The sequence below is a fragment of the Saccopteryx leptura genome, chromosome 11, assembly GCF_036850995.1.
Source record: "Saccopteryx leptura isolate mSacLep1 chromosome 11, mSacLep1_pri_phased_curated, whole genome shotgun sequence".
Classification (NCBI taxonomy): domain Eukaryota; kingdom Metazoa; phylum Chordata; class Mammalia; order Chiroptera; family Emballonuridae; genus Saccopteryx; species Saccopteryx leptura.
Window position 1 is genome coordinate 40,647,539 of NC_089513.1, and position 24,699 is coordinate 40,672,237.

Here is a 24,699-nt window from a genome sequence, read left to right on the forward strand (position 1 = left end):
ATGTGGTCCCATTCATTAATCTTTGCCTTCACTTCCCTTGCCTTTGGAGTCAAATTCATAAAGTGCTCTTTATAACCAAGGTCCATGAGTTTAGTACCTATGTCTTCTTCTATGTGCTTTATTGTTTCAGCTCTTATATTTAGGTCTTTGATCCATTTTGAATTAATTTTAGTACAAGGGGATAAACTGTAGTCGAGTTTCATTCTTTTGCATGCGGCTTTCCAGTTTTCCCAGCACCCTTTGTTGAAGAGGCTTTCTTTTCTCCATTGTGTGTTGTTAGCCCCTTTATCAAAAATTATTTGACTATATATATGTGGTTTTATTTATTTCTGGGCTTTCTATTCTGTTCCATTGGTCTGAGTGTCTATTTTTCTGCCAATACCATGCTGTTTTGATTGTCGATGCTCTATAATATAATTTGAAGTCAGGTATTGTAATGCCCTCAGCTTCGTTCTTTTTCCTTAGGATTGCTTTGGCTATTCAGGGTGTTTTATAGTTCTATATAAACCTGATGATTTTTTGTTTTATTTCTTTTAAAATGCCATTGGAATTTTGATGGGAATTGCATTAAATTTGTATATCGCTTTGGGTAATATAGTAATTTTTACTATATTTATTCTTTTTATCCAAGAACAAGGGATATTTTTTCATTTCATTGTATCTTTTTTGATTTCCCTTAACAATGCTTTGTAGTTTTCATTATATAGGTCCTTTACATTCTTTGTTATGTTTATTGCTAGGTATTTTATTTTTTTTGTTACAACCGTGAAGGGGATTATTATTTTGAGTTTGTTTTCTGATGTTTCGTTGTTGGCATATAGGAAGGCAATGGACTTTTGTATATTAATTTTGTATCCTGTGACCTTACTGTATTGGTTTATTGTTTCTAGTAGTTTTTTTGTGGAGTCTTTGGGGTTTTCAGTGTATAGGATTATATCATCTGCAAAAAGTGAAATCTTTACTTCTTCTTTTCCAATATTAATACCTTTTATTTCTTTTTCTTGTCTGATTGCTCTGGCAAGAACTTCCAGCACTATGTTGAATAAGAGCAGAGAGAGTGGACAACCTTGTCTTGTTCCTGATTTTAGGGTAAAAGTCCTCAGTTTTATGCCATTTAATATGATGTTAGCTGATGGTTTATCATAAATGGCCTTTATTATGTTGAGATATTTTTCTTCTATACCCATTTTGTTGAGTGTTTTAAACATAAAATGATGTTGTATTTTATTGATTACCTTTTCTGCATCTATTGATAGGATTATATAGTTTCTGTTCTTTGTTTTGTTGATATGGTGTATTATGTTTACCGTTTTACGTATGTTGAACCATCCTTGTGATTCTGGGATAAATCCTACTTGATCATGATAAATTATTTTTTTAATGTGTTGTTGTATTCGATTTGCTAGTATTTTGTTTAGTATTTTAGCATCTGTATTCATTAGAGATATTGGTCTGTAGTTTTCTATTTTTGTGTTGTCCTTACCAGGTTTATGTTGGCCTCATAAAATGTGTTTGGGAGTATTGCTTCTTCAATTTTTGGGAAGACTTTGAGTAGAATAGGAACCAAGTCTTCTTTTAAAGTTTGATAGAATTCACTAGTATAGCCGTCTGGCCCTGGACTTTCTATTTGGGGAGGTTTTTGATAGTTGTTTTATTTCCTCCCTACTTATGGGTCTGTTTAGACTATCTGCTTCTTCATGACTCAGTCTAGGAAGGTTGTATTGTTCTAGGAATTGATCCATTTCTTCCAGATTGTTAAATTTGGTGGCATGTAGTTTTTCAAAGTATTCTACAATAATTCTTTGTATATCTATGATATCTGTGGTGATTTCTCCTCTTTCATTTTAGATTTTTTTTATATGAGTCCTTTCTCTTTTTTCCTTAGTGAGTTTTGCCTAGGGATTGTCAATTTTGTTGATTCTTTTCAAAGAACCAGCTCCTTGTTTTATTAATTTTTTCTATAGTTTTTCTGTTCTCTATTTCATTTATTTCTGCTCTGATTTTTATTATTTCCTTTCTTCTGCTGGTTTTGGGTTGCCTTTGTTCTTCTTTTTCTAGTTCTTTAAGATGTGAATTTAAGGGGTTTACTTGGGCTTTCTCTTGTTTGTTCAAAAAGACCTGTAGTGATATGAACTTCACTCTTATTACTGCTTTTGCTGCTTCCCAGAGATTCTGATATGTTGTATTGTTATTTTCATTTGTCTGTATGTAACTTTTGATCTCTGCTTTTAATTCTTCTTTGACCCATTCATTTTTTAAAAGTATGTTGTTTAGTTTCCACATTTTTGTGGATTTGTTTACCTCCTTTGTGCAGTTGAATTCTAGTTTCAAGGCTTTATAATCAGAAAATATGCTTGGTATAATTTCAGTCTTTCTGAATTTGTTGATGTTATTTTTGTGGTCCAACAGATGGTCAATTCTTGAGAATATTCCATGTATACTAAGAAAAATGTATAGTCTGGCACTTTGGGATGAAATGTCCTGTAGATGTCTATCATGTCCAATTGTTCTAGTGTTTCCTTTAAGGCTAACATATCTTTAATGATTTTCTGTTTGGATGAATGATCTAGAGCCATCAGTGGTATATTGAGGTCTCCAAGATGATTGTATTTTTGTTGGTGTTTGTTTTTAGGTCAGTCAGTAGTCAGTAGCTGTCTTATATATTTTGGTGCTCCTTGGTTTAGTGCATATATATTAAGAAGTGTTATGTCTTCTTGATTCAGTGTCCCCTTTATCATTATGAAATGACTGTTTTTGTCTCTGATTACCTTTGCTGTCTTGTCGTCAGCATTGTTAGATATGAGTATTGCTATACCTGCTTTTTTTTTTTTTTTTTGGATGTTATTTGCTTGGAGTATTGTTTTCCAACCTTTTACTTTGAATTTGTTTTTATCCTTGTAGCTTAGATGTGTTTCTTGTAGGCAGCATACAGTTGGATTTTCTTTTTTAATCCATTCTGCTGCTCTGTGTCTTTTTATTGGTGAGTTCAATCCATTTACATTTAGTATAATTATTGACACTTGAGGGATTCCTATTGCCATTTTATATATTGCTTTCTGATAGTTTTGTATCTTGTTTGGTTCTTCTCTTTTTTTTTTATCATTTGTTTTTGTTTGATTGTAATCCATACTTCTTTCCTCTGTTACTTCTTTTTTCAAGCCATGTGCTTCTGTGTTGGTTTTTTCAGGAGTGGTTACCATTAAGTAATGGAAAGCATACATATCATGTTCATTGTAGTACATTATCTCATGAGTGCTTCTGCACTCCATCCTCCTTTGCCACTGTTAATCTTTGTCCTCTCCCCTTTTTTGTTTTTGTTGTCACAGATTAATCTTGTTTTTATTGTGATCTTGATGGAGCTTTTACTTGTATTTCAGATGCTCCTGGGATTGTTTTTCTGTCTCTTGTTGTTGAATTTGTTGAAGTTTCAGGGAGTGGTATCGAGAGCACCCCTCACATTGCCATTTCTCTGATGTCACTCTCTCAAGGTGCTGAGTTTAAGGAGCCAGTGAGTCTAGGATTTAAGGGCATAGGAAGTTAGTTTATGCAAGATGGCTCCTACATTAAAGTTCACTATTTCATCAATGGTGATCTCTTCCAACTCAGGAGGGAAACAAACTGAGAGTCTATTTCTAGTATGGCACCTTCCTAGAACGTTTTCAAGGATCATTTTCAATGTTCTGTGTATACTTTTGCTTTCCATGCCAACATTTAGATCTCTTTCCTGCCTTCCCCTCATGCCACTTTATTCATCAGCAAGCACTTATGAAAAAGTCAAAGTGAAGTCTTCTACCTCCAGTCCTCACTCTCAAACCTGGGGACACACCTACTCAGACACAACCACAGAGAGAGCAGTTGGGTTTAGACAGCAAGCCCTGAGGTTGCTAGGTTATTTAGCTTCAGAGTTCATAGTTCAGGACAGCAGACCACTTCACATACTAGCTGTAGGCAAACAGAGGGCTAGGAAGAACGTCAGGACTGTTTCTAGAAAGCTGGCACTGGACCCATGAGGAAGTAAACAGAGCTGAGTCCCTGCCCTGGCACAAGGTGTCTGGCGGGGCCTGCTGTACTTGGACAGGGATGTCGGCCCCACTAATCAAACCTTGCTCTGCTCATGTCAGGCATTCGCCAATCAAGACTGGACTTTATCCTGTGTGGGAGGGCAGTTAAGTGAGTCGAGAGAAAAGGGTTGGAGGTGTGATGTGGCGGGCGAGTCTTATTCTCTCCTGTTTTCCTAGAAGAAAGGCCTGGAGTTGCGAAAGGGGGCAAGGGAGGGAAATTTCACTTTTAGTTCTGTTTTAAGGTCACTGCATTTCCAAATGCCCATTCAGAACCTGCACATGGGTAGTTCATTGGCTCTTTAAACTTATGCTGCCCAAACATGAGCTGATCTCCCTTTACCACGCCTCCGCCAAGCAATCCGAACCACTTCCTTCACGTCCTATCTCACTGAAAGGTGCCGGAGTCCACCTGCCTGCTACAGGCGGGAACCTGGGAGTCTTTCTCACTTTTCCTCTCCTTCCCCTCCCACGTGGATGAGTGTGTCCATAGCACCTTCCAGATACATCTTGAGTCAATGCACTCCTCTCATCCACCTCCCTAGTCCAAGGCCCAGCTCTCTGGATGACTTGGAGTCACTTCATAACCATCTCCCCTCTCCCATCCTTACCCTCTCCCATCCTTACCCTCTCTCATACTCTCTCCATGTTGAGACCAGGAGACACTTTTAAATTAAACTTTTCATTTTGAAATCATTGTAGATTCTCATGCAGTTGTAAGAAATACTAGAGAGATCCTGTGTTGCCCAAATCCCCCAAATAGTAACATCTTGTGAAACTATAGTACAACATCCCAATCAGGATATTGACACTGATACGGCTGAGGTCCATACCATTTCCGTCTTGGCCAGGATCCCTACAGGGGCCATCCTGTAGTCACATAACTACTCCTCCATCTCCCACCTTATTCCTCACCAAGGAACATGTTTTAAAAAGGTAGTGCATCATAACTTGCTCTGCTTAAAACCTTGCAGGGGCTTCCCATTATTCATGGAACAAAGTGGCACAGTCTTGTTAGAACCCACAGAGATCCAGAAGGCTCCAGCCCCTGCCCACCTCACCTGACTCTTACCCTACAGATATGCCCTACAGCAGTGATCCCCAACCCCCGGGCCGTGGACCGATACCAGTCCATGGGCCATTTGGTACTGGTCCACAGAGAAAGAATAAATAATTTACATTATTTATGTTTTATTTATATTTAAGCCTGAACGATGTTTTATTTTTAAAAAATGACCAGATTCCCTCTGTTACATCCGTCTAAGACTCACTCTTGACGCTTGTCTCGGTCATGTGATACATTTATCCGTCCCACCCTAAAGGCCAGTCCGTGAAAATATTTTCTGACATTAAACCAGTCCATAGCTCAAAAAAGGTTGGGTACCACTGCCCTACAGGACTAATCTCTTGGTTTTTCACACACACTATCTTTTTGCCCCCTTCATTAAAGACCGTTCTGTCTACCTGATGCTCTTTCCTAAACAACAGAGACTAATAATTATAAATATACTGTGTGCGACCACAGAGAATCGGGGGGGGGGGGGCGGTTCTGTGAAACCTAAGCTAGACTAGGCACAAGGTGGCTTAGTAACGAATAGGATGAGCCCCGGGTGACAAATAAAAGCCAAGACAAGAGCATCAGGGAGACAGAAGATAAAAAGCATGTCAAATGAAACTCACATATCCCAGGGCCCTGAAATGTTCCCCATGGAACCTCTGGGTGACAGGCGATAAATTACTGGGTGTTCTGGAACCTGGCAGAGCAGTCAGCTGAAGCATCCACTTGGCCTTGTGGTTGATGATGGAATTGCACCTACACCGCTGGACTGTACGAATCACAAATACTGTACAGGTGCACAGATGAGCTCTCAAGACTGCCTGATCCTGAGCAATGTAACAGGTTCTTTCTTGCTCATCTGGGTTTATTTCTTGGCCTTGGAAAAGAGACATAGATAGCATTTGGCATGTGGAGAGAACCTCTGTTACTGGGTTTCTAGAGAGCACGTTCCTTAATTACCTGTTTCCCTCTCCAGCTGTTTAATGCTGGGTTGAGCAAATGCGTGACATCTCGAAATTACAGCATCCTACGTCCCTCAAAATTTCATTCTGCAAACATGCTGACTAAGCTAGATACCCATTTGACAATTTAGATAATTTCATATTTCAGAATACTGTTTAAGTGGCAGCTGCTTGTGCCCTGCACCCACTGAAAACTGTTGGAATCTATTCTCTAGAAAAGATATTACAGAACTCTGCAGTATTTTATTATGGATATGACTGTGCATTCCTCTTCTCATAATTTCTACCCCTCCCAATTATACTGATTGATTCTTTGTTGCTTTATTTATTTATTTATTTTATTTCTTCATTTTTAGAGAGGAGAGAGGGAGAGAGGGAGAGAGAGGAGAGACAGAGAGAGAAGGGGGGGAGGAGCAGGAAGCATCAACTCCCATATGTGCCTTGACCAGGCAAGCCCAGGGTTTCGAACCGGTGACCTCAGCATTTCCAGGTCGACACTTTATCCACTGCGCCACCACAGGTCAGGCCTGTTGCTTTATTTTTCTGCTTATACACATGCACACACACACACACACACACAGTTATAATTCCCAGGAATCAAGAGCTTTGGTTCCTTTTTGATGGGGAACCACAAAATTCTCTCTCTTGCCTTTTATTTTGAACATTGGTTAGTGTCCCCCACGTTGCTAGCTAGCATCTTTTGTAGTGTCTGAATGAATGTCCAACCTTTCTCTATACTGGAAAATTTGCTGTTGCCCTGGCCAGATAGCTTGGTTGGTTGGAGCATTGTTCTGATATGCAAAGGTTGTGGGTCTGATCCCCGGTCAGGGCACCTCCAGGAACAGATTAATGTTTCTGTCTCTCTCTCTCTCTCCCTTCCTTTCTCTTTAAAATCTAAATGAAAGATAGAAGAAAAAGTAAAAAAGAATAATTTGCTGTCAGCCCACAACTTACCTATCCCAGGTTAAGTTCAAAAGTCTATTAGCTATTTTAGTAACCTTTTAATATTATAGAAGTGTATGTACATTAGAGAAAATTTGAAAATAGACAAGTGGGAAAAGAAGTTTAAATGGCATATTCCAACCACTCAGAGATTGCCAGTGTTAAAACCTTAGTGCTTAGCCTTCTGAATTTCTTCATGCTTATTTCAGACAATAATGTCTACCTTTTTACTTTAATAAAAAAAAATTTTCTCTAATACTGTAACCATATTCAAATTTCCCTTGTTCACTGAAAATGTCTTTTATAGGTAGGTAGTTTTTTCAAGATTGTTTCTGATCCAAGACCACATTGAATCCAGTGATGTCCCTTCCTTTTATTATCTACCACAGTCTCTTTTCATAAGATGCTGACTTGCTGAAGAGACCATGCCAGTTGCCCTACAGAACGTCACACCATCTGGATTTGTCTGATTGCCTTGGCGTATGTAGTTTAGCTCATTCCTCTATCCCAGGGGTCTCAAACTCGCAGCCCGCCGAACAATTTTGTGCGGCCCGCAGACTAATCCACGAAGTTCAAAATATTTTGGATAAAATTAAGTAAGCCTAGGGGCCTACTTGTATTTTTCATTTCTCTAGCATCCTAGCTAGATATTAGCTTAGTTAACAGCAGTTGTGATGCAAACTACAGTTTCTGGTCGTTTTGTGACACTGAGTAAACTGCATGTACGATTGTGCTTGTTGTACTGATGTTTTTTTGTTTTCAACTGCAGTGAGAAAAGTGTTGCGCAACAGTTGCCTTTTGTAGACCTAGTGCGGCCCGCCGAACGGCTGTGATCTTGCTCTGCGGCCCACATGCTGAGTTGAGTTTGAGACCCCTGCTCTATCCTGTAAACTGTCAATTATATCTAAGGACTTGATAGGGTTAAGGTAAACATTTTGGGGAGAATACATCTCTAGTGATATTGTGTACTTTATATTATATCACATTAGCAAATATGTGTGGTTGTACCACTCACTATTTGTGATGTCGGAAATGACCGTTCAATCAGGGTGGTTTACGTGTTCCTTAGGTTGCAACAACAATGATCTCTGTCAAGCTCAGTTTCTCACTTTGCACTATTAACATTTTTTCAACCAAATAATTTTTTGTGGTAGAATTTAAATTCTTTGTGGCCGTGCTTGCATTGTAAGCTCTTGAGCAGCACCAGATGCCATTAGCACTCCCTTCCCAGTTATGACAACCAAGAATGTCTACAGACACTGCTAAAAAATGTCCTCTAGGGTCAAAATTACTTCCATCTGAAAACCAATAGTGTAAAGCTTTAATAAAAGAGGAAGACAGTATTTACGGGCAAGATACTAGTTTATTTCATTGAACTAGTGGGAGTGTTCTCTAGAGTAGAAACACCAGGGCAGCTCTGAGGACCTTGACTGTGAGAGTCTGTGGGCTTCTAGCGTGCTGCCCTTAACATGGCTATGTGCCAGCAATGCCCAGGGTCTCTTTCTTTCTTGGTTCTACAGAGAGACCATCTGATTGGCTCAGGTTGGCTCTGACACTTACAATTTAGCCAATCAGCTGTGGCCTGGCTTCTGGGTCCTCATTCCTGAGGGTTGAAGTTTCTCAGAGAAGGCAGAGTAGTAAACTGGGTAGACCCCCAAGAAGTTTCTTCTTCTCCAGTACCTGAGAGTATGCCCACTTAGCACATCTGCTGCAGCCCATGATCTCAGCTGCCACCACCTAGAGTTGGTGTCCCTGGTATATGGACTGTATTCCTAGTATTCCTGCTCAGGCTACTTCTCTCCCTTAGAGGCAAGACCAGCTGCAGAAGCCAGCCCCCCACCCCAGCCCCGGTACCGTCGCAAGTAGCATCTCTAGCCCCTGCCCTCACCACACCCTAAACATCAGGCCTAATCCTGCAGCCTCGTCTCCAAGTGACTGGCCAAGCCAGAGTGTGGCTTCAACCTACAGATGTCTCTGCCTTCAGCTCTGCCATCAGCACCAGTGGTGGGACTCAAATAAATTAACAACCGGTTCTCTGCCCTAATGACCGTTTTAAGTATAAAAAAAAAATACCAAAAGGTAGTTAATTTCATACATTTAATACTTAAATAAGAACAATAAAAGAGGTACACAAAACAAGATTATGTTATGAGAGCTTTAAAATACTAATGAAAAAATATTAAATAATACCTGACAAAAAACAATAAAACTTACTTAAGATATTTCCATATTGCTTCTTGACTGGCATCCTCCCTTGCAGTTTTCTTCACTTTTATCCAAGCATCATCGGCTGTGTGACTTATCCTTAACCATCTTTTCACTGTAGGAGTAGGATCCCATTCCTTTATCTATGGACGGAATGAACATAACTACAGGCACTTAGAATACGCTGTTGTGCAGATGAACGTTAAAAAAGAGTAAGGAATGTGAATCTTTGATTTCCACATTGGGCAGCTGCCCAGGCGCCCACCTTAGAGAGAACCCTGATTACAAGTACCATTTTAACAACCAGTTCGCCAAACTCAACAAAAAATTAGGTATGGTTCTGCTGAACTGGTGTGAACTGGCTGAACCCCACCCCTGCTCAGCACCCCGTCATTATCACCTGTGTGTACTTTAGCCTTTCTCTACAAGATTCCGAGGTGGGGGCTGGAGACAGTGCCAGGGAGAGAAAGAACACGTTGCTGCCGCTTCCACTTCCTGGAATAGCCATCAGGATCTCTCAGGCTGGGTACCCTTGCCCCCCAAAAACAAGACTAGTTGAGAGAAGCTACAAGTGGGTACCACTGGACAGGTGGACAGTAAGAAAACTAGGGTGGCTCACCTCCCCCTCAAAATAAATCGTTAGAGGAAAGTAAGTTCTGTAGAGATCTGGTTTTTTTCTTAAGATGACTACTACTTGAATACTATTTTCGAAATGTAAAATATAAAATCTTTTCATTTCCCCTCATTTCTCAGTGCCTCTGCTTGGCAGGTGCCCTGATACATACATTCCCTGCCTTTGGGGGAACCAAGCACTGCCCAGGGTCCACGGGCAGGACCCCACTGTCCCAGCAGGGATGGGAGAAGAGCGGCTAGAGTTCCCGGGAGGAGTTGGGTACATTCAACCTTTGTACCCAGCATGGCGTCCGGCACATAAACTGATCTTAAAATGAGTGAGTGGTTGAGTTGCCTTTTGAGTGTAAGAACTCGTCAACTGCTATGTAATAACTTCAGGTACATTAGGAGTTAAATAAGCCTTTGAACTCTTTTATGGAACTAGACACTGTGTGTGGTAAGTTGAATTATAGCCCCCAACGGTGTCTACATCCTAATCCCCAGAACTCATCGAAACCCTGCCTGGCAAAAGGGTCTTGAGACAGGAGATTACCCTGGGTCATCCAGGTGGGCCCTCTGCAGTCACAGGGGTCCCCATCAGTGAGAGAGGGTCAGAGTCAGAGAAGGAGATATACTGAAGGGAGTGATGGATGGCCAGGAACCAAAACACGGGCAGCCTCAGGAAGCGGAGAGACAGGAAACATCTACCCCGAGGCCGGCAAAAGGAAGGCAGCCTGCTGACACCTTGACATAGTTTTGTGAGACCCACCTCTGATTTCTGACCCCGGGACTGTACGAGGAAAAATGTGTGTTGTTGTCAGCTACTAAATACATGGAAATTTCTTACAGCAGCAATAGGAAAGCCATACAGTGTGTGTGTGTGTGTGTGTGTGTGTGTGTGTGTGTGTGTGTGTGTGTGTGTGTGTGTGACTTTTCTCTTTCTAGGGGAAGTTTTTTCTGTATTCCAAATATTGATTCAAGAAATAAGCTTTTGAAACATGGTTCATTTGCATTTGGGAGCCCACTCGTATTTACATTCTTGTTCCACATACCTCTCTCTCCAGAGTCTCAGGGGAGTTCTGTTTATTCATCTGTAAAATGAGGTCTTGGTCTTTCTGCCTTGAAAAACCATTGTAAATTTCCAAGAAACATAAGTACTTTAAAAATATGTTTTCCAAGATTTAAAAAATTTTTAAACATGATCATAGGTGTGTAAATAACTTCTTTCCCTTTACCTGGATATGAAGCTAAGTAAGAAATATGGGTGATACTGTCTTAATTAGAGAAGATTAAATTGGCATGGGAGCGGAGAAGAGTGATGACATCTAGAACATTCTGGAGTTGTATTCATTTCCTTCCAAAGAAGAACTGGGCCTAACGGGCCGCTGCCCTGTGGACTCCAACTCATTGTCACCTGTATCTGGGGCATAAGAGACCAAGTCTGCTCGAGTCCGGAGAAGCCAGAGAACGGGATGGTGGGCATTGTCACATAAGAACTGAAGCTCAAGGAAAGAAGATTTCAAAAGACTCAGAGACCAGAAGGAAATGAGCATAAGGCCAGAAAATCTGAAAGGAAACATGGTAAACTCTTAAAAATCCAGGACTTAGACAATAAAGTGCAATGATCCTGACTGAACAAGGAGAGGAGGGCAAGGTGTCTAAAGAAAGCCTTGGGGACTGACCTGCTCTGTGGGGAACCCTCCAGGGAGCTCAGGCAGGAAGCTTCTGTTCGGAAGGAGAGGAAGACGTATACAAAGGGGCCTTTCGAGGAAATTCATGGCCAGCGTGTGTTTAACCATGCAGGAAATGGTAGCAACAGTGGCGGGACCTTTTTCTTAGTTCTCGGGCTGGCTGGCGCTTGGGGGCAAGTCGGCATGGAAGCTGATGGCTGTTTGAAGCCCACGTGCTCAGGGGTTCTCTAGTGGCTGCTCCCCCAGCACAGACCTGCTAGAACAGTGTGATGAAGGAAGAACTGGGGCCCCAATAGTCAAGAGAGGAAAGAAACAAACACCTGTTGGCTTGAAGTAGGTCCAGCTTAGGCCCATGAGATTATGTCCCAAATGCAGGATGGCCTTGGGGGAGCCCTTTTAAACCATCACTTTCATAACTGCTAGCAGGATCCTTGCAAAATCACTGAGCAGGGCCAAACGTCTATAAAGACCAGTATTTCTCTCATTTTCTAAGAGCAGATCATGATGAATGTGAACAATGTTGTATAGGGAGGCACTCTGTCCATCCGTGGCCAGACTTCAGGGTGGATTATTATACATGCAGTTTGTGAATTTAGAGGGAAAAAGAAGGTGGTGAAGATTTAGAGTCAGCACAGGGGGACTTGAAGCCCCAAGTCCTGTTAGCCTCATTGCCTCTGGGTTTTGCTAGGAAAAGAGGTAGATCAGGGCATTGTCATGGACGTAGACTCAGAATACCAGGGCCAGGTGCAATGTTAATGTCCTCTACAGATTGGGGACTGGAGCCCTAACTAGTTAGAGACTCTCTGGGCACCGTGGAGACTTGGGCCCTCCCTCACCTCCAGCCAGTCTCTTGGAGTCCCACCCAAACACGTGATGTTTCAACAAGACATCTAGCCAAGGCCACAATTATGAGTTGGATGATCTTAGAATTACAGGTTTTATAACTGCTTGGACAACCAAAATCTAGTCTTCATTTATTACCTGAACATCAGCCTGAACAAAGTCCTGTGTATAACCCTGACCTCTCAGTACTTTAAGACATAATTCACATGTGGAAACGGAACACCCAGTTCAAAATGACCCAAAACTGAAAGGAAGACCTAGAACAGGGCATGAAAGGATTCGCATCTTCTCAATACAGTGAAACAAACTCGGAACCTACAGTATGCAATTTAAAGAGAGATAATATTGTATGTCAACTATAATTGAAAAATAATTTTAAAAAAATAAAGGGATAAAGAATGGAGAGTTTAAGTTTTTTTTTTTTTACAAATGTGGAATGAGGGAAACAACTCAATACCAGCTCTTGTGAAAAAGGGGTAGGGATTTCACTTTAAGCAAACTGTGAAGAGACTGACAGGACTGCCAAGAAAGCCAGTGCAGATGTGCTGCGTGGTAGGCAGAATAATGGCCTCCAGAGAGGTCCGTGTCCTAATTCCTGGGAGCTATGAATATGTCACCTTACCTGGCAAAGGGATTTTACAGATATGATAAAATTAAGAATCTTGAGATAGGGAGATTATCCTGGATAATCCAGGTTGACCCAATGTATTTTTTTTTAAAAAGAGTAAGAAAAAGACAGAGAGACAGGAAATAAGAAAGATGAGAAGGATCAACTCGTAGTTGCAGCACTTCAGTTGTTCATTGATTGCTTTCTCATATGTCCCTTGACTGGGGGACTCTAGCTACACCAGTGACCCCTTGCTCAAGCCAGCGACTTTGGGCTCCAAGCCAGTGACCTCTGGGCTCAAGCCAGCAACCACTGTGTCATGTCTATGGTTCCATGCTCAAGCTGGTGAGCCCGTGTTCAAGCCAGATGAGTCTGCATCAAGCCGGTGACCTCAGGGTTTCAAACCTGGGTCCTCTGTGTCCCAGGTTGTCTCTCTATCCACTGTGCCACCACCTGGTCAGGTAGCATTCACAGTGTTCTTAAGAGTGGAAGAAGGAAACAAGAAGGTCAGGGTAAGAGAAGAGATGTGACAACAGAAGCAGAGGTGGGAATGAGGCAGGACCACAAGTCTCTGGAAGCTGGAAGAGGCAAGGAAATGAATCTTCCCTAGAGCTTCCAGAAGAAACACAGACTTAATGACGCATTTTAGACTTCTGGCTTTTAAAACGATAAGATAATAAGTTTGTGTTGTTTTAAGCCAATACACTTATGGTAATTGTTATAGCAGCTACAGTAAACTAATACAAGCTGCATTAGTAGTGGTTAGAGTGTCCAGCCAAGCAAAGGTTGTACAATGCACTCATTAGATTGTATCTAAAATGTGATTGCATCAGTTCTGTATCTGGAACCAGGTGGTTTGTGTATTTGGAAGCATGTCGACAATCTCAAGTACATACCAGATGTTGAAGAATGTCAATGTCATAACAAATGAAAAAGAGCTGAAAAGTTTGGGTATTTTCACCCTGAATAATATTAAGACATAACAGTTGTCCTTAAATATTTAATAGGTTAACATGGCAAGGAAAGATTAAGATCACTGAAACCCCAGAAGGAAGAATTAGAACAAGTAAGTTGGAGTTACAGGGAAATTCAGGTCATTTTTTAATTCTTTTCTCTCTCTCTTTTTTTTTTTTAATACAGGGACAGAGAGTCAGAGAGAGGGATAGATAGGGACAGATAGATAGGGACAGACAGACAGGAATGGAGAGAGATGAGAAGCATCAACCATCAGTTTTTTGTTTTGACACTTTAGTTGTTCATTGATTGCTTTCTCATATGTGCCTTGACCACGGGCCTTCAGCAGACCGAGTAACCCCTTGCTCGAGCCAGTGACCTTGGGTTCAAGCTGGTGAGCTGTTTTTGCTCAAGCCAGATGAGCCCGTGCTCAAGCTGGCAACCTCGGGGTCTCGAACCTGGGTCTTCCGCCTCCCAGTCCGACGCTCTATCCATTGCGCCACCTCCTGGTCAGGCAAAGTCAGGTCATTTTAATGAAAACATTCACAACAATCAGAGCTGCAGAGTAAATGCTGTACCTTTTTAGGTAGTAAGCTTCCCATCACTGGAAGTATTCAGTCAGAAGCTGAATAATCACTATTCAGAGATGTTAGAAAGAATTCCTCCATAAGGTCAAAACTGGTGAAGAAGACTGATCTAAGCACCTTGAAGATTTGAGGACTTGATTACTGTAGAAAGACAAAACATATTTGCACTGGAGTCCATATCTTCCTCATGCTAAAATTTTAATTAAACCTCATAGGGAAATAAAAGACAGTGGCAGGGGTCCTCACTTCTCTTGCTTGTATAATTCTCAATGCATGTTTTTAAATCTCCTTGAGAACTATCATCTTGATGAGTAAGTGAAGTATTGACGTCGGCATCTCACAGTGTACGTCAAAGACATCGAGGGCCTGACCAGGTGGTGGGGCAGCGGATAGAGAGTCAGCCTGGGCCTGACCAGGTGGTGGGGCAGTGGATAGAGAGTCAGCCTGGGCCTGACCAGGTGGTGGGGCAGTGGATAGAGAGTCAGTCTGGGCCTGACCAGGTGGTGGGGCAGTGGATAGAGAGTCAGCCTGGGCCTGACCAGGTGGTGGGGCAGCGGATAGAGGGTCAGCCTGGGCCTGACCAGGTGGTGGGGCAGCGGATAGAGAGTCAGCCTGGGCCTGACCAGGTGGTGGGGCAGCGGATAGAGGATCAGCCTGGGACACTGAGGACCCAGATTCAAAACCCTGAGGTCACTGGCTTGAGCACAGGCTCACCAGCTTGAGGGCCAGGTTGCCGATTTGAACGTGGTATCATAGACATGACTCCATGGTTGCTGGCTTGAGCCCAAAGGTCACTGGCTTGAGCCCAAGGTCACTGGGTCAGCTGGAGCCTCCCTGATCAAGGCACATATGAGAAAGCAGTCAACAAACAACTAAAAAAAAGTGCCATAACTGGAAGTTGACCCTTCTCATCTCTCTCCCTTCCTGTCTGTCTGTCTGTCTGTCTCTCTCTCTCTCTCTCTCTCAAATAAATAAGTAAATAAATAAAACAAAGACAGCAAGGCCACCAGAACGAGGGTCCCAGGTTGGCCAGGAGGAAACTGCAGTCTCCCCACTCCTACCCTCAGGCTGCGCTAGGGGGCCTCAGTTCTGCCCTCTGTAAAGAGAAGCCACACCTCAGCTTAGCTCTCAAGTCCTCAAACCAAACAGTATCTCCTGTGGGTCCAGAGGCTCAGCAAGGAGCAATGTGACATGAAGATGATAGGAGCAGTAAGCTGCTCTCCTGTAGGGAATGAAGACTCCTGCAGACGGAGTTGCTCGGAGAAGACAGAACAGAGAAGCAGCCCATTCTGCCGACGAGTATCGACGATAGCATCTTCTGCCTGGCCCAAGTTGCTCAATATAGAAAGTGGATGATCCAGCAAGAGGCCCAATGACACTTTCTTGTCTTTCCACACTGCTTTTTTCTAGATGCCTTTATAATGCCACTGCTTGATTTGCAAGAGAAAGAGCAAAATGACTTAGTAGAAATGGTTCTGCTGTGGTCATCCTCTCCTCATGCTGCATCCCGTGGGGAAGGCAGAGGCCACCCACAGCCCTGAGGACCCGGCTTCCAGCATCAGCTGTCCTGCAGGCTCCAGGCACCGCCTGCCGGCTCCGGCCTGGGGAACAGGAATGCCAATGTCAGTTGATTACAGTGTTCTCAGTGGATGTGTCTGGACAAGTATCCACTTCCCTCACACCCAGATATGATTGTGGCCATAGCTACGTCTAGGCATAATATTGACCTGCTTGATAACATTGTTCCCAAGTTTCTGCCTCCTCCTCATCCTGCTCTGTTCTCCCCTTCAGTGGGCTGTGTGTGTGTTTTAATACCTGTTGGCTAAATTTCTGTTTTAATTCAATAGATTTTTTTTAGGACAAGAGAAAAAGAAACCAGGCCTAAAGATGAGAAGATGGCACTCAGAATTGAACTTGTTTCCATTCCAGCACTCTGTCCTGCAGAGGTCAAGGCCAAACGCTGTTTGCCTCTCTCTCACTTTATGACGGCACACTGACCAGTGGCCAAGGGCAGTGTGTCAGCCCCCGTATCTGCCCCAGCCTCTCCCACACCGTCACAGGTCAACACCCAAGTTTCGGTGACAGCAGCATGCCCCCCCCCCACCTCTCCAGCCCCATGTCCACTGTAGCACTGCCCCCAGCTCTCCTGCGACAAGTTCTGGAGCTGCCACTGAAGGTGACCAGGAGTCCAGGCTTCCGGGGAACGGCTCGTGTTTTATCTGAGAGGCTAGAAAGGATTTCCACCAACACAGTCAGACTTGAAATCCTCAAAGGCTTTCTCTACAAAAAGAGAAAAGACTTGAGTGAATCTTTTCACATCCCCAGTTTTCTCATCTGTAAAATGGGAGTAATAATGATTCCCAAGTCACCAGGAAGTTACGGCGATTGGAGGACTTCAATCATGTGAAGCATTTAGAAGAGGGCTCACCAGACCCCTAGTTCTCTCAGCTCCTTTTCTCATCACTGAATGAATGAACGAGTGAGTGAATGCAAATTGAGTCTGTGACAAACGTGTTATAAGTGAAAAATTTACACCCAGATTTAATTATTGAAATAACAGAGGTGAAAAGTTCACCTCTTCTGTGTAGATGGTTTTGGTACTTCATGTTTGTATTTTGCACTGTGACATAGGTCTCTTTTTCTTTTTTCTTTTTCCAGGACTACACTTTGTTATATGAAGAGGCAAAATATTTTCAGCTTCAGCCTATGTTGTTGGAGATGGAAAGATGGAAGCAGGACAGAGAGAGCGGTCGCTTTTCAAGGCCCTGTGAGTGCCTCGTGGTGCGCGTTGCTCCCGACCTCGGAGAGAGGATCACGCTCAGCGGCGACAAATCCTTGATAGAAGAAGTGTTTCCAGAGATCGGCGACGTGATGTGCAACTCTGTCAACGCAGGCTGGAATCACGACTCGACGCATGTCATCAGGTTTCCACTGAATGGCTACTGTCACCTCAACTCAGTCCAGGTACATAGCATTGTCATACGCTGTGTGGCATCGAATGTCACTCTTAACGCGGTTACCGACCTGACCTTGCCTTCACGCGGTGCCTTTCCTCCAAGGAGCTGAGAAACCCTATTGTGGTAACACTTCCGTTGGGTTGGTAACAACCTTTCCCCCCGCTACAGCATTCACTCAATCCTTTCACAGATATTTATTGAACATCTGCTGTGTGCCAGGTGCTGGTCTGAGCCCTGGAGACAGAGAAGAGAAAACGGAGACAACAGCTCCGTTTCCATGGAACTTACATTATGAGAATGGAGCTGGGAGAGCAAGGAGTAACCAGCAGAAATGTAGGTCAGGTGGTGAGACAAGGGTATCTGGGATCGCGTATTCCAGCAGTTACCAGCAAGTCCTGAGGACCCTGAGGTCGGAGTGTGTTTGGGATGTTGAGGAATATCGGGAAGGCCAGTGTGACTGGAAGAGAGTGAAGCAGATGGGGAATGCTAAGACGTGAGGCCAGCGGGTGGCCGGGGACAGATGACTGCCTCCTAGGGGTGGTAAGGACTCTGAAATTTGGAGCTTTGGTTTCTTTTGGTTTGGGTTCATTTGCTGGCATGAGTAAATGGAAAGGGAAAGCCACTTTTGAGGGTTTTGAGGAAACAAATGACATGATGCAACTGGTATCTGAAAGTGAATGGTCCAGCAGCAGGCAGAAGACAGTGGAAGCAAGGGGCCGACCGGAAGCTGGGGGCCAGGCAGGAGCTGAGAAGTGTCCATTCTGGGGATGCTGAGTGACAGCTAAGGGGGCTTTCTGCTGAGGGCTGCTGGTTGTAAGAAGGCAAGGATGATTAAAGTTTATGATGGGGGAACTAGATGAATGAAATTGCCATTTCCTGAGATGGAGAAGTCTGTGAGAGAGTGGTGGAACTCAGAAGTTTTGGTCACATCACATGAGGTGCCATGTGCCTCAGATGCTGCTGGGTGTGGTCATCAGTGAACACGTGCATCCCCGGGCACAATGCAGGGCTCGCAACCTGCACTGTTGTCTAAGCTCCCTAGCCTGTGAGCACACTGGCCTCCTATTTTGCTGATGGGAAAACAGAGGCATACCTGGGTCGTGACTCCAGGTCTATGTGACTCAAAAAGATTTGAAGTAAATGGCATGAGGATTTGGAGGTCCCTCTGCTTTTTCATTGGAATGGGCCCGTGACTTTCAGTATTGACCCAACAAAACCTCTCCCAAAGCTCAGACTAGAAGCACCCATTCTACCATTCTGCCTCCTGAGGGGTCTTCCAAACTATTTATAGTTTTGTTTTTATATATATATTTCTACTCTTTTAAATTGATGAGCAGATGCTTGGGAGCAGCATAGCAGAAACTATGGGCAGAAACTGGCCCTAGGCATGCTAGAGGTCCCACGTTCTCAGGAAGCCGGTTCTCCAGGTCCAGAGGTACACCCACTCCGCCCCGGGCAGGCTCCTGGGGTACCTTCCTGACACCCTCCCCTCCCACACCCTGCCTGCTCTCCTCTTATGTGTAAAGCCTTAGTCTACCCCTTGGGCCATTGAATAAAATCAGGTGCCTAACAAGTTTTCCCATCGTTCAAGTCTGATCAGTTGTGGAGACTTTTCGCTTGGATTACTGCCAGTGTACAACATGGCCATGACCCACTCTAACTCCCTGCTCCTCTGACAAAGAAATAGGCACCATCCTCTAGGCCTTCACAGGCTTTGAGATAAGGCGCTTGAGACCTGAGACCCCACGGAATGATTTTAATATTTTCAAATCTGACTGGTTGTGGCACAGTGGATAGAGCGTCGACCTGGGACACTGAGGTCCCAGGGTCAAAACCCTGAGGTCACCAGTTTGAGCACAGGCTCTTCTGACTTGAGCACAGGGTTGCCAGCTTGAGCCCAAGGTCACTGGCTTAAGCCCAAAGGTCACTGGCTTGAGCAAGGGGTCACTGGTTCGGTTAGAGCCCCCCAGTCAAGACACATATGAGAAGCATTCAGTGAACAACTAAAGTGCTACAACTACGAGTTGATGCTTCTCATCTCTCTCCCTCTCTCTCTCTGTGTCACTCTCTCTTGTGCACACATGCAAAAATTATATATATTCTCAAATGATAACATTTATTTTATAGAACTTTTAAGTTGATGTTTATGATGCCATGGCTAAGAAACATAAGCTATTTGCATTCTGTCGGACTAAGCTTTGACCACATCCAAGGTAGCATTGGATCATGTTGCATAATTATCATATTATGCATATTGAACCCCCTGGGGGGGAAGCTGTGGGATTTCCTTTCATTAGCAATTTAGCAACTGTAACAATGCTAAAAGACAAAAGCTATCAGACTTCAGTTCTTTATTGTTCAAAGCTTCCTCTACCTTTGTAATTCCTGTCCTCCTCATGGCAAAGAAGCCTTTGCAGTGAGGTGGTTTGGCCCAGCAAACTGGGGTTTTTCTTGCTGACAGGCTACATTCCTGCCTCTACCAGGGAAATCCCCTTAGAGGGCTGTTCTTTGCCTCTTCACCTGCCACCAAAGCACATCTTGATTTTGAACTTAGGGAGTGTCTTTTTCAACCCGTCCTTTTGTTGACTGGTGTACGGGATTATGCATTGTGAATATATCTCCAGAAATAGAGCAATGCAGGGTAGAAGGTTCATTTTTTTTCCCCCATAAGGACTTCTTTTAAAATTTGCCAGCATTTGTAGTTTTAATTTTCAGAAAGCACACACTTGCTTTCTTATCTTATCTGGTTACCTATTTTGCAAGATAGCAGATTATAGCATATATAAAACTAGGTGACCAAAAAGAGAATAATAGTTTTAAAAAAAAACAGTAAGGGTTTACTTTGACTACATTTTGAAAGGTATTTAATAACATTTCACTTCATTCAAAAAACAAATTAAGCCAAACATTTTTTTTTTTAAGTTATGATGGCGTCACCCTACCTTTAGAGTGGCATAGAAGTAATTTAATTATATTCAGAATCCTGGCAGGGAACATTTGCAAGTCTAATATTTGTTGGATTCCTAAAGAAACAGAATGCAGTAGCACAGTTGCTTCTATTTTGCCTGTCTAAGCGTTGTAGGAACTGTTTCCAGCATTAAGTGTTAGGCATGCAGTGACACACCCAGAGATCTTTCTGGCATTAGGTATTTGATTTCATTAAAGAATAGATTACCTAATGTTTATATGAGACGTTTAGAATTTCTTTATTTTGGATATGTGTTCTGATATATCCCCATTACGTTTATTCTCGCCCCGCTGAATGCACGCAAGGCAATAAATCTGTTTCAAATGCCACAGACTTAAAAACCTGCAGGTAAACCTCAATTGTCTTCAGTTTGTTCTGTTTTTGAACTGACATCAATCTTCCACGCTGAAATATATTAACTCAGTGTCAGGAAACTTGAACAATGGCAGAGTTAGGAACATATGAGTTGAGAGTGAATCACTGGCGGAGTAAATTCAGATAATATCTCTGACTTCCCATATCCTTCACCTCACAGAATATATTTTAGTGCAAATGAGCTTTGAAATGTGAGTCTTTTTTTCTAGAGAAGCTAGCGTCACATATTGCAAAAAAAAAAAACATGGGATTTGAGGCCAAACAGACCTGAGTTAGAAGCCCAATTTCATCACTTACTGTGAACCTCAGTTTTCTCATCTATATAACAGGCTAACTCCACCTATTCTGCCAGGAGGGTGTAATGCAGGGGTCCCCAAACTTTTTACACAGGGGGCCAGTTCACTGTCCCTCAGACCGTTGGAGGGCCGGACTATAAAAAAACTATGAACAAATCCCTATGCACAGTACACATATCTTATTTTAAAGTAAAAAAACAAAATGGGAACGAATACAATATTTAAAATAGAGAACAAGTAAACTTAAATCAACAAACTGACCAGTATTTCAATGGGAACTATGCTCCTCTCACTGACCACCAATGAAAGAGGTGCCCCTTCCGGGTGTGCGGTGGGGGCCGGATAAATGGCCTCAGGGGGCCACATGCGGCCCGCAGCCCGTAGTTTGGGGACCCCTGGTGTAATGATTAAATGAACTTGACTTATGGCAAGCTAGCATGTAAAGCACATTTTAGGTGTTAGAAATGTTTTCTCCCTCCCTCCCTCCCTGCTCTCTAATCAAGTCTTTGTTTGAAAGCAGAAACTCTGAGAGACTTAGAGGTTGGGTAAGCTTGACCAGAGCTGCACACGATCTCAAATTTGGGGGTAATTCTTTGGGCTGTTATATTTCTCCACTAACCAGATGCTTGTTTTGGCCCCTCCCAGGTCCTGGAGAGGTTGCAGCAAAGGGGGTTTGAAATCGTGGGCTCCTGTGGGGGAGGAGTGGACTCGTCTCAGTTCAGCGAATACGTCCTGCGCCGGGAACTGAGGCGGACGCCCCGCGGACCCTCCGTCATCCGGATAAAGCAAGAGCCTCTGGACTAAACGGACATATTTCTTATGCAAAAAGAAAAAGAAAACATACACAACGAAGACCGCAAACAAAAAAAAGGGACCTTTATGTGCAGTTGGAACAGCAAAACCAAGTCCTGGACCTGAAATTGAATTAAAGACACATTTATATCCTATAGAGACCACATCTGTATTCATACGGGAACAATTGGAATAGTGATATCCTCAAGGTGTAAAAAATATATAAATATATATATATATGTCAGAAGGTAGGAAATGCAAAAAAGAAAACAAAACAAAAAAAATACTTGTGGTAGCTACAGTTGGTGCTGCAATGGCCATGAGGTATCCTGGGCCCCGTGGCCCCTGACCAATAAACAAGCCATGAGCAGTGAGGACCATCTCCTTCCCGTTTCCATTGCCAACATCCATCCATTGTTTCGTTTTTCCTTTGTCTTTCTTTTTCTTTCTCTCTGTCTCTTTTTTAAAAAACACACTTTGAATCAGTTTCTTTTGCGTATGGAGGTTTCATGTCTCTTTTTAGGCAGGGACCCCGGGCAGAACTTCAGAAAAACTCTTCTGAGCACATTGCATTCGAAAGACGTTAGACATGAAATATTAAATGTGGTTTGTACAGAAGTCACACCTTTTTGTCCGCCTCACAGATGTGAACATTACTTTGTTATTAAACTGATCAGTTTTGCAAAGGGGCCAGAATTATTACTTGTTAGAGTTGCACCAGTTCGAGTCTGCTGCTTTCCTACAATTTTTCAAATTTTATAATGTATTAAATACAATAAACTCTGTTTAAAAAATAAGGTCTGTTTGAAACACACATGGTGGAGTGAAACTATATTAAAATGAAATTTTTCCTTTTTTCAATTTTCTGTGTTGAGCATCAAAAAGAGGCCTTAGAAATTGAGGCCAGTTTCAAGGTCAAAACCCACTAAAAGCTAAAGATGTCGCCACCTATTGTAAACAGTACTGTTCTCACTCAGCCAGTGCGTGTCCCATGCTTTGCTGTTCTGTGTTGGTTAGCAAGATCGTCTTTCTTCTTTTGAATTCTTTGTTTACAAATACCAGGTACCTGTTGCTGCAGAGCCAACACCACCAATGTAGCAGCTTAAAACCACGTTTTCTCCTCTCTCGTGACTCTGTGGTCCAGTTGTAGTGGACTGCTTTCACCAGCCTGCTGCTGTTGCGCATGATGTCATCCAGGGCGTGACTGGGCTGGGACATCCAAGATGGCTCCCGCATGGGGCTGCCAATTGATACTGGCTTGGGGCCTTTCATGTGGCTTGGGCCCCTCCCAGCATGGGAACTGGGTTCCAAGAGGGAGTGTCCTACGCTCAAGTGTTCCCAGAGGGAGGAAACAGAAGCCACCGTCTTTTGACAGTTTAGACTTGGAACTACTCCGTGTAGTTCTGCAGCGACCAGTTCATTCAACAGACACAGAACCAACCCAGATTCTGGGGGCAATACGAGGGGCGGTGAGGGGAGAGTAGGGCGATAATATCCCCCTGCTGGGGAGAGTGACACAGGATCTGTAGCCAACCTAAACCGACTGGAACACCTGTTCCAAAAGATACAGAATGTAGGGCATTATGGCTTTGGAAGAGGTAGGGTGAATCTCAGGGCCAGATGATCACTTCCATATCAGCCAGAGAGGTAAGAAACCTGAGGTTTCAATACTACTTTGAAATTCAGCCCTCAGCTTTTCCAGGGCATTAGTGATTCCGGAGGCTCCTCCGTCAGCCCTGCCATCACCTCTCTGCTCTACTTCCTCTTGACTCATTTCCAGATACTCAGAATAAACCTGGCATGACGATAAGATTGACAGGTAAACTGGAATGTGTTTCTGCTACAGAGATGTTCCTGTGGTGATGGGCGATTTCCATCCTGAACTTACTTTCTTTTTTTAAATTAAAAAGTCTGTGCCCGAGGACACTAGTAATGAAAATATCTCTGGCTTCTGAAACTAAAAGTAAGCTATTAATGGCTCCTATCACCCCCTGAAACACAGAGAGGGCCCAAACCCTCAATTACTCTAATGACTGCCAGCCAGGCTTCCACGTAGTTGTGTCATTTCCCTTTATTTGAGATTAGCACTGGCTCCGATGGGGACAGCCCGGGCTGCCTCCACTGGCTGCTAGGTCGTCACGTCCTACTAAAAGGAAAATTTAATTGCTCTATAACTCTACTAGGAATCCATTCTCATCAGGCAGAATTTTCCTAAATTAGTAAATCAAGAGCCGTCCCCTCGGACATCCTGCTGGTCACTGTCACTGGTCAGCATTAACTCGGCACTCCCTGTGCACACTTAGTACTGCCCCCGCCTGGCCCTCCACCCAACTCGGTGCCTGAGCTGTCGTCATCCACTTTATTAGTTTGCAAGTTCTAGGCCCACTTTTACAACTATGATCCAACTTCACGTTCCTTTTTTCCTCCCGATTTTTAAAAATTATATTTATTGGGGTGACGTTGGCTAATAATGTTATAGGAATTTCAGGTGTACAACTTTAGAGTACGACACCTATATACTCCATCGTGCAATTAATTGCACATTCTACAAAAAACTCATGCAACAGGGTGGAGCTACCATGTCACATGTAATTCTCACATTTTTAGGTCTTAAAATATAGATTCCCAGATACCAAATTACTCCAGGAAAAAACGGATAAACCAAAATATCCGTGAGTCACAATCATATTTTCGCGATCTATCCAATATGTAGCTCATATTCAAACTGCACCAATTGTCACAATAAGGGTCATAAAAGCTGTGCTTTTTTTTCAGAGGACCTGATCAGAGTTC

The 24,699-nt window shown here is 43.1% G+C and overlaps 1 protein-coding gene across 4 annotated transcripts in view; it reads left to right on the forward strand.

The window, feature by feature from the left end:
- KCTD1 (potassium channel tetramerization domain containing 1) overlaps positions 1-22,703 on the forward strand; it is a 206,032-nt gene extending 183,329 nt beyond the window's left edge. For all 4 annotated transcript variants that reach the window (XM_066353438.1, XM_066353440.1, XM_066353439.1 and 1 more), the window contains exons 4-5: positions 17,177-17,482; positions 21,760-22,703. In XM_066353438.1, the coding sequence (XP_066209535.1) occupies positions 17,177-17,482; positions 21,760-21,918 (465 nt within the window). In that variant the 3' untranslated portion in view covers positions 21,919-22,703. The remainder of the gene's footprint in view (positions 1-17,176; positions 17,483-21,759) is intronic.
- The last annotated feature ends 1,996 nt before the right edge of the window (positions 22,704-24,699 follow it).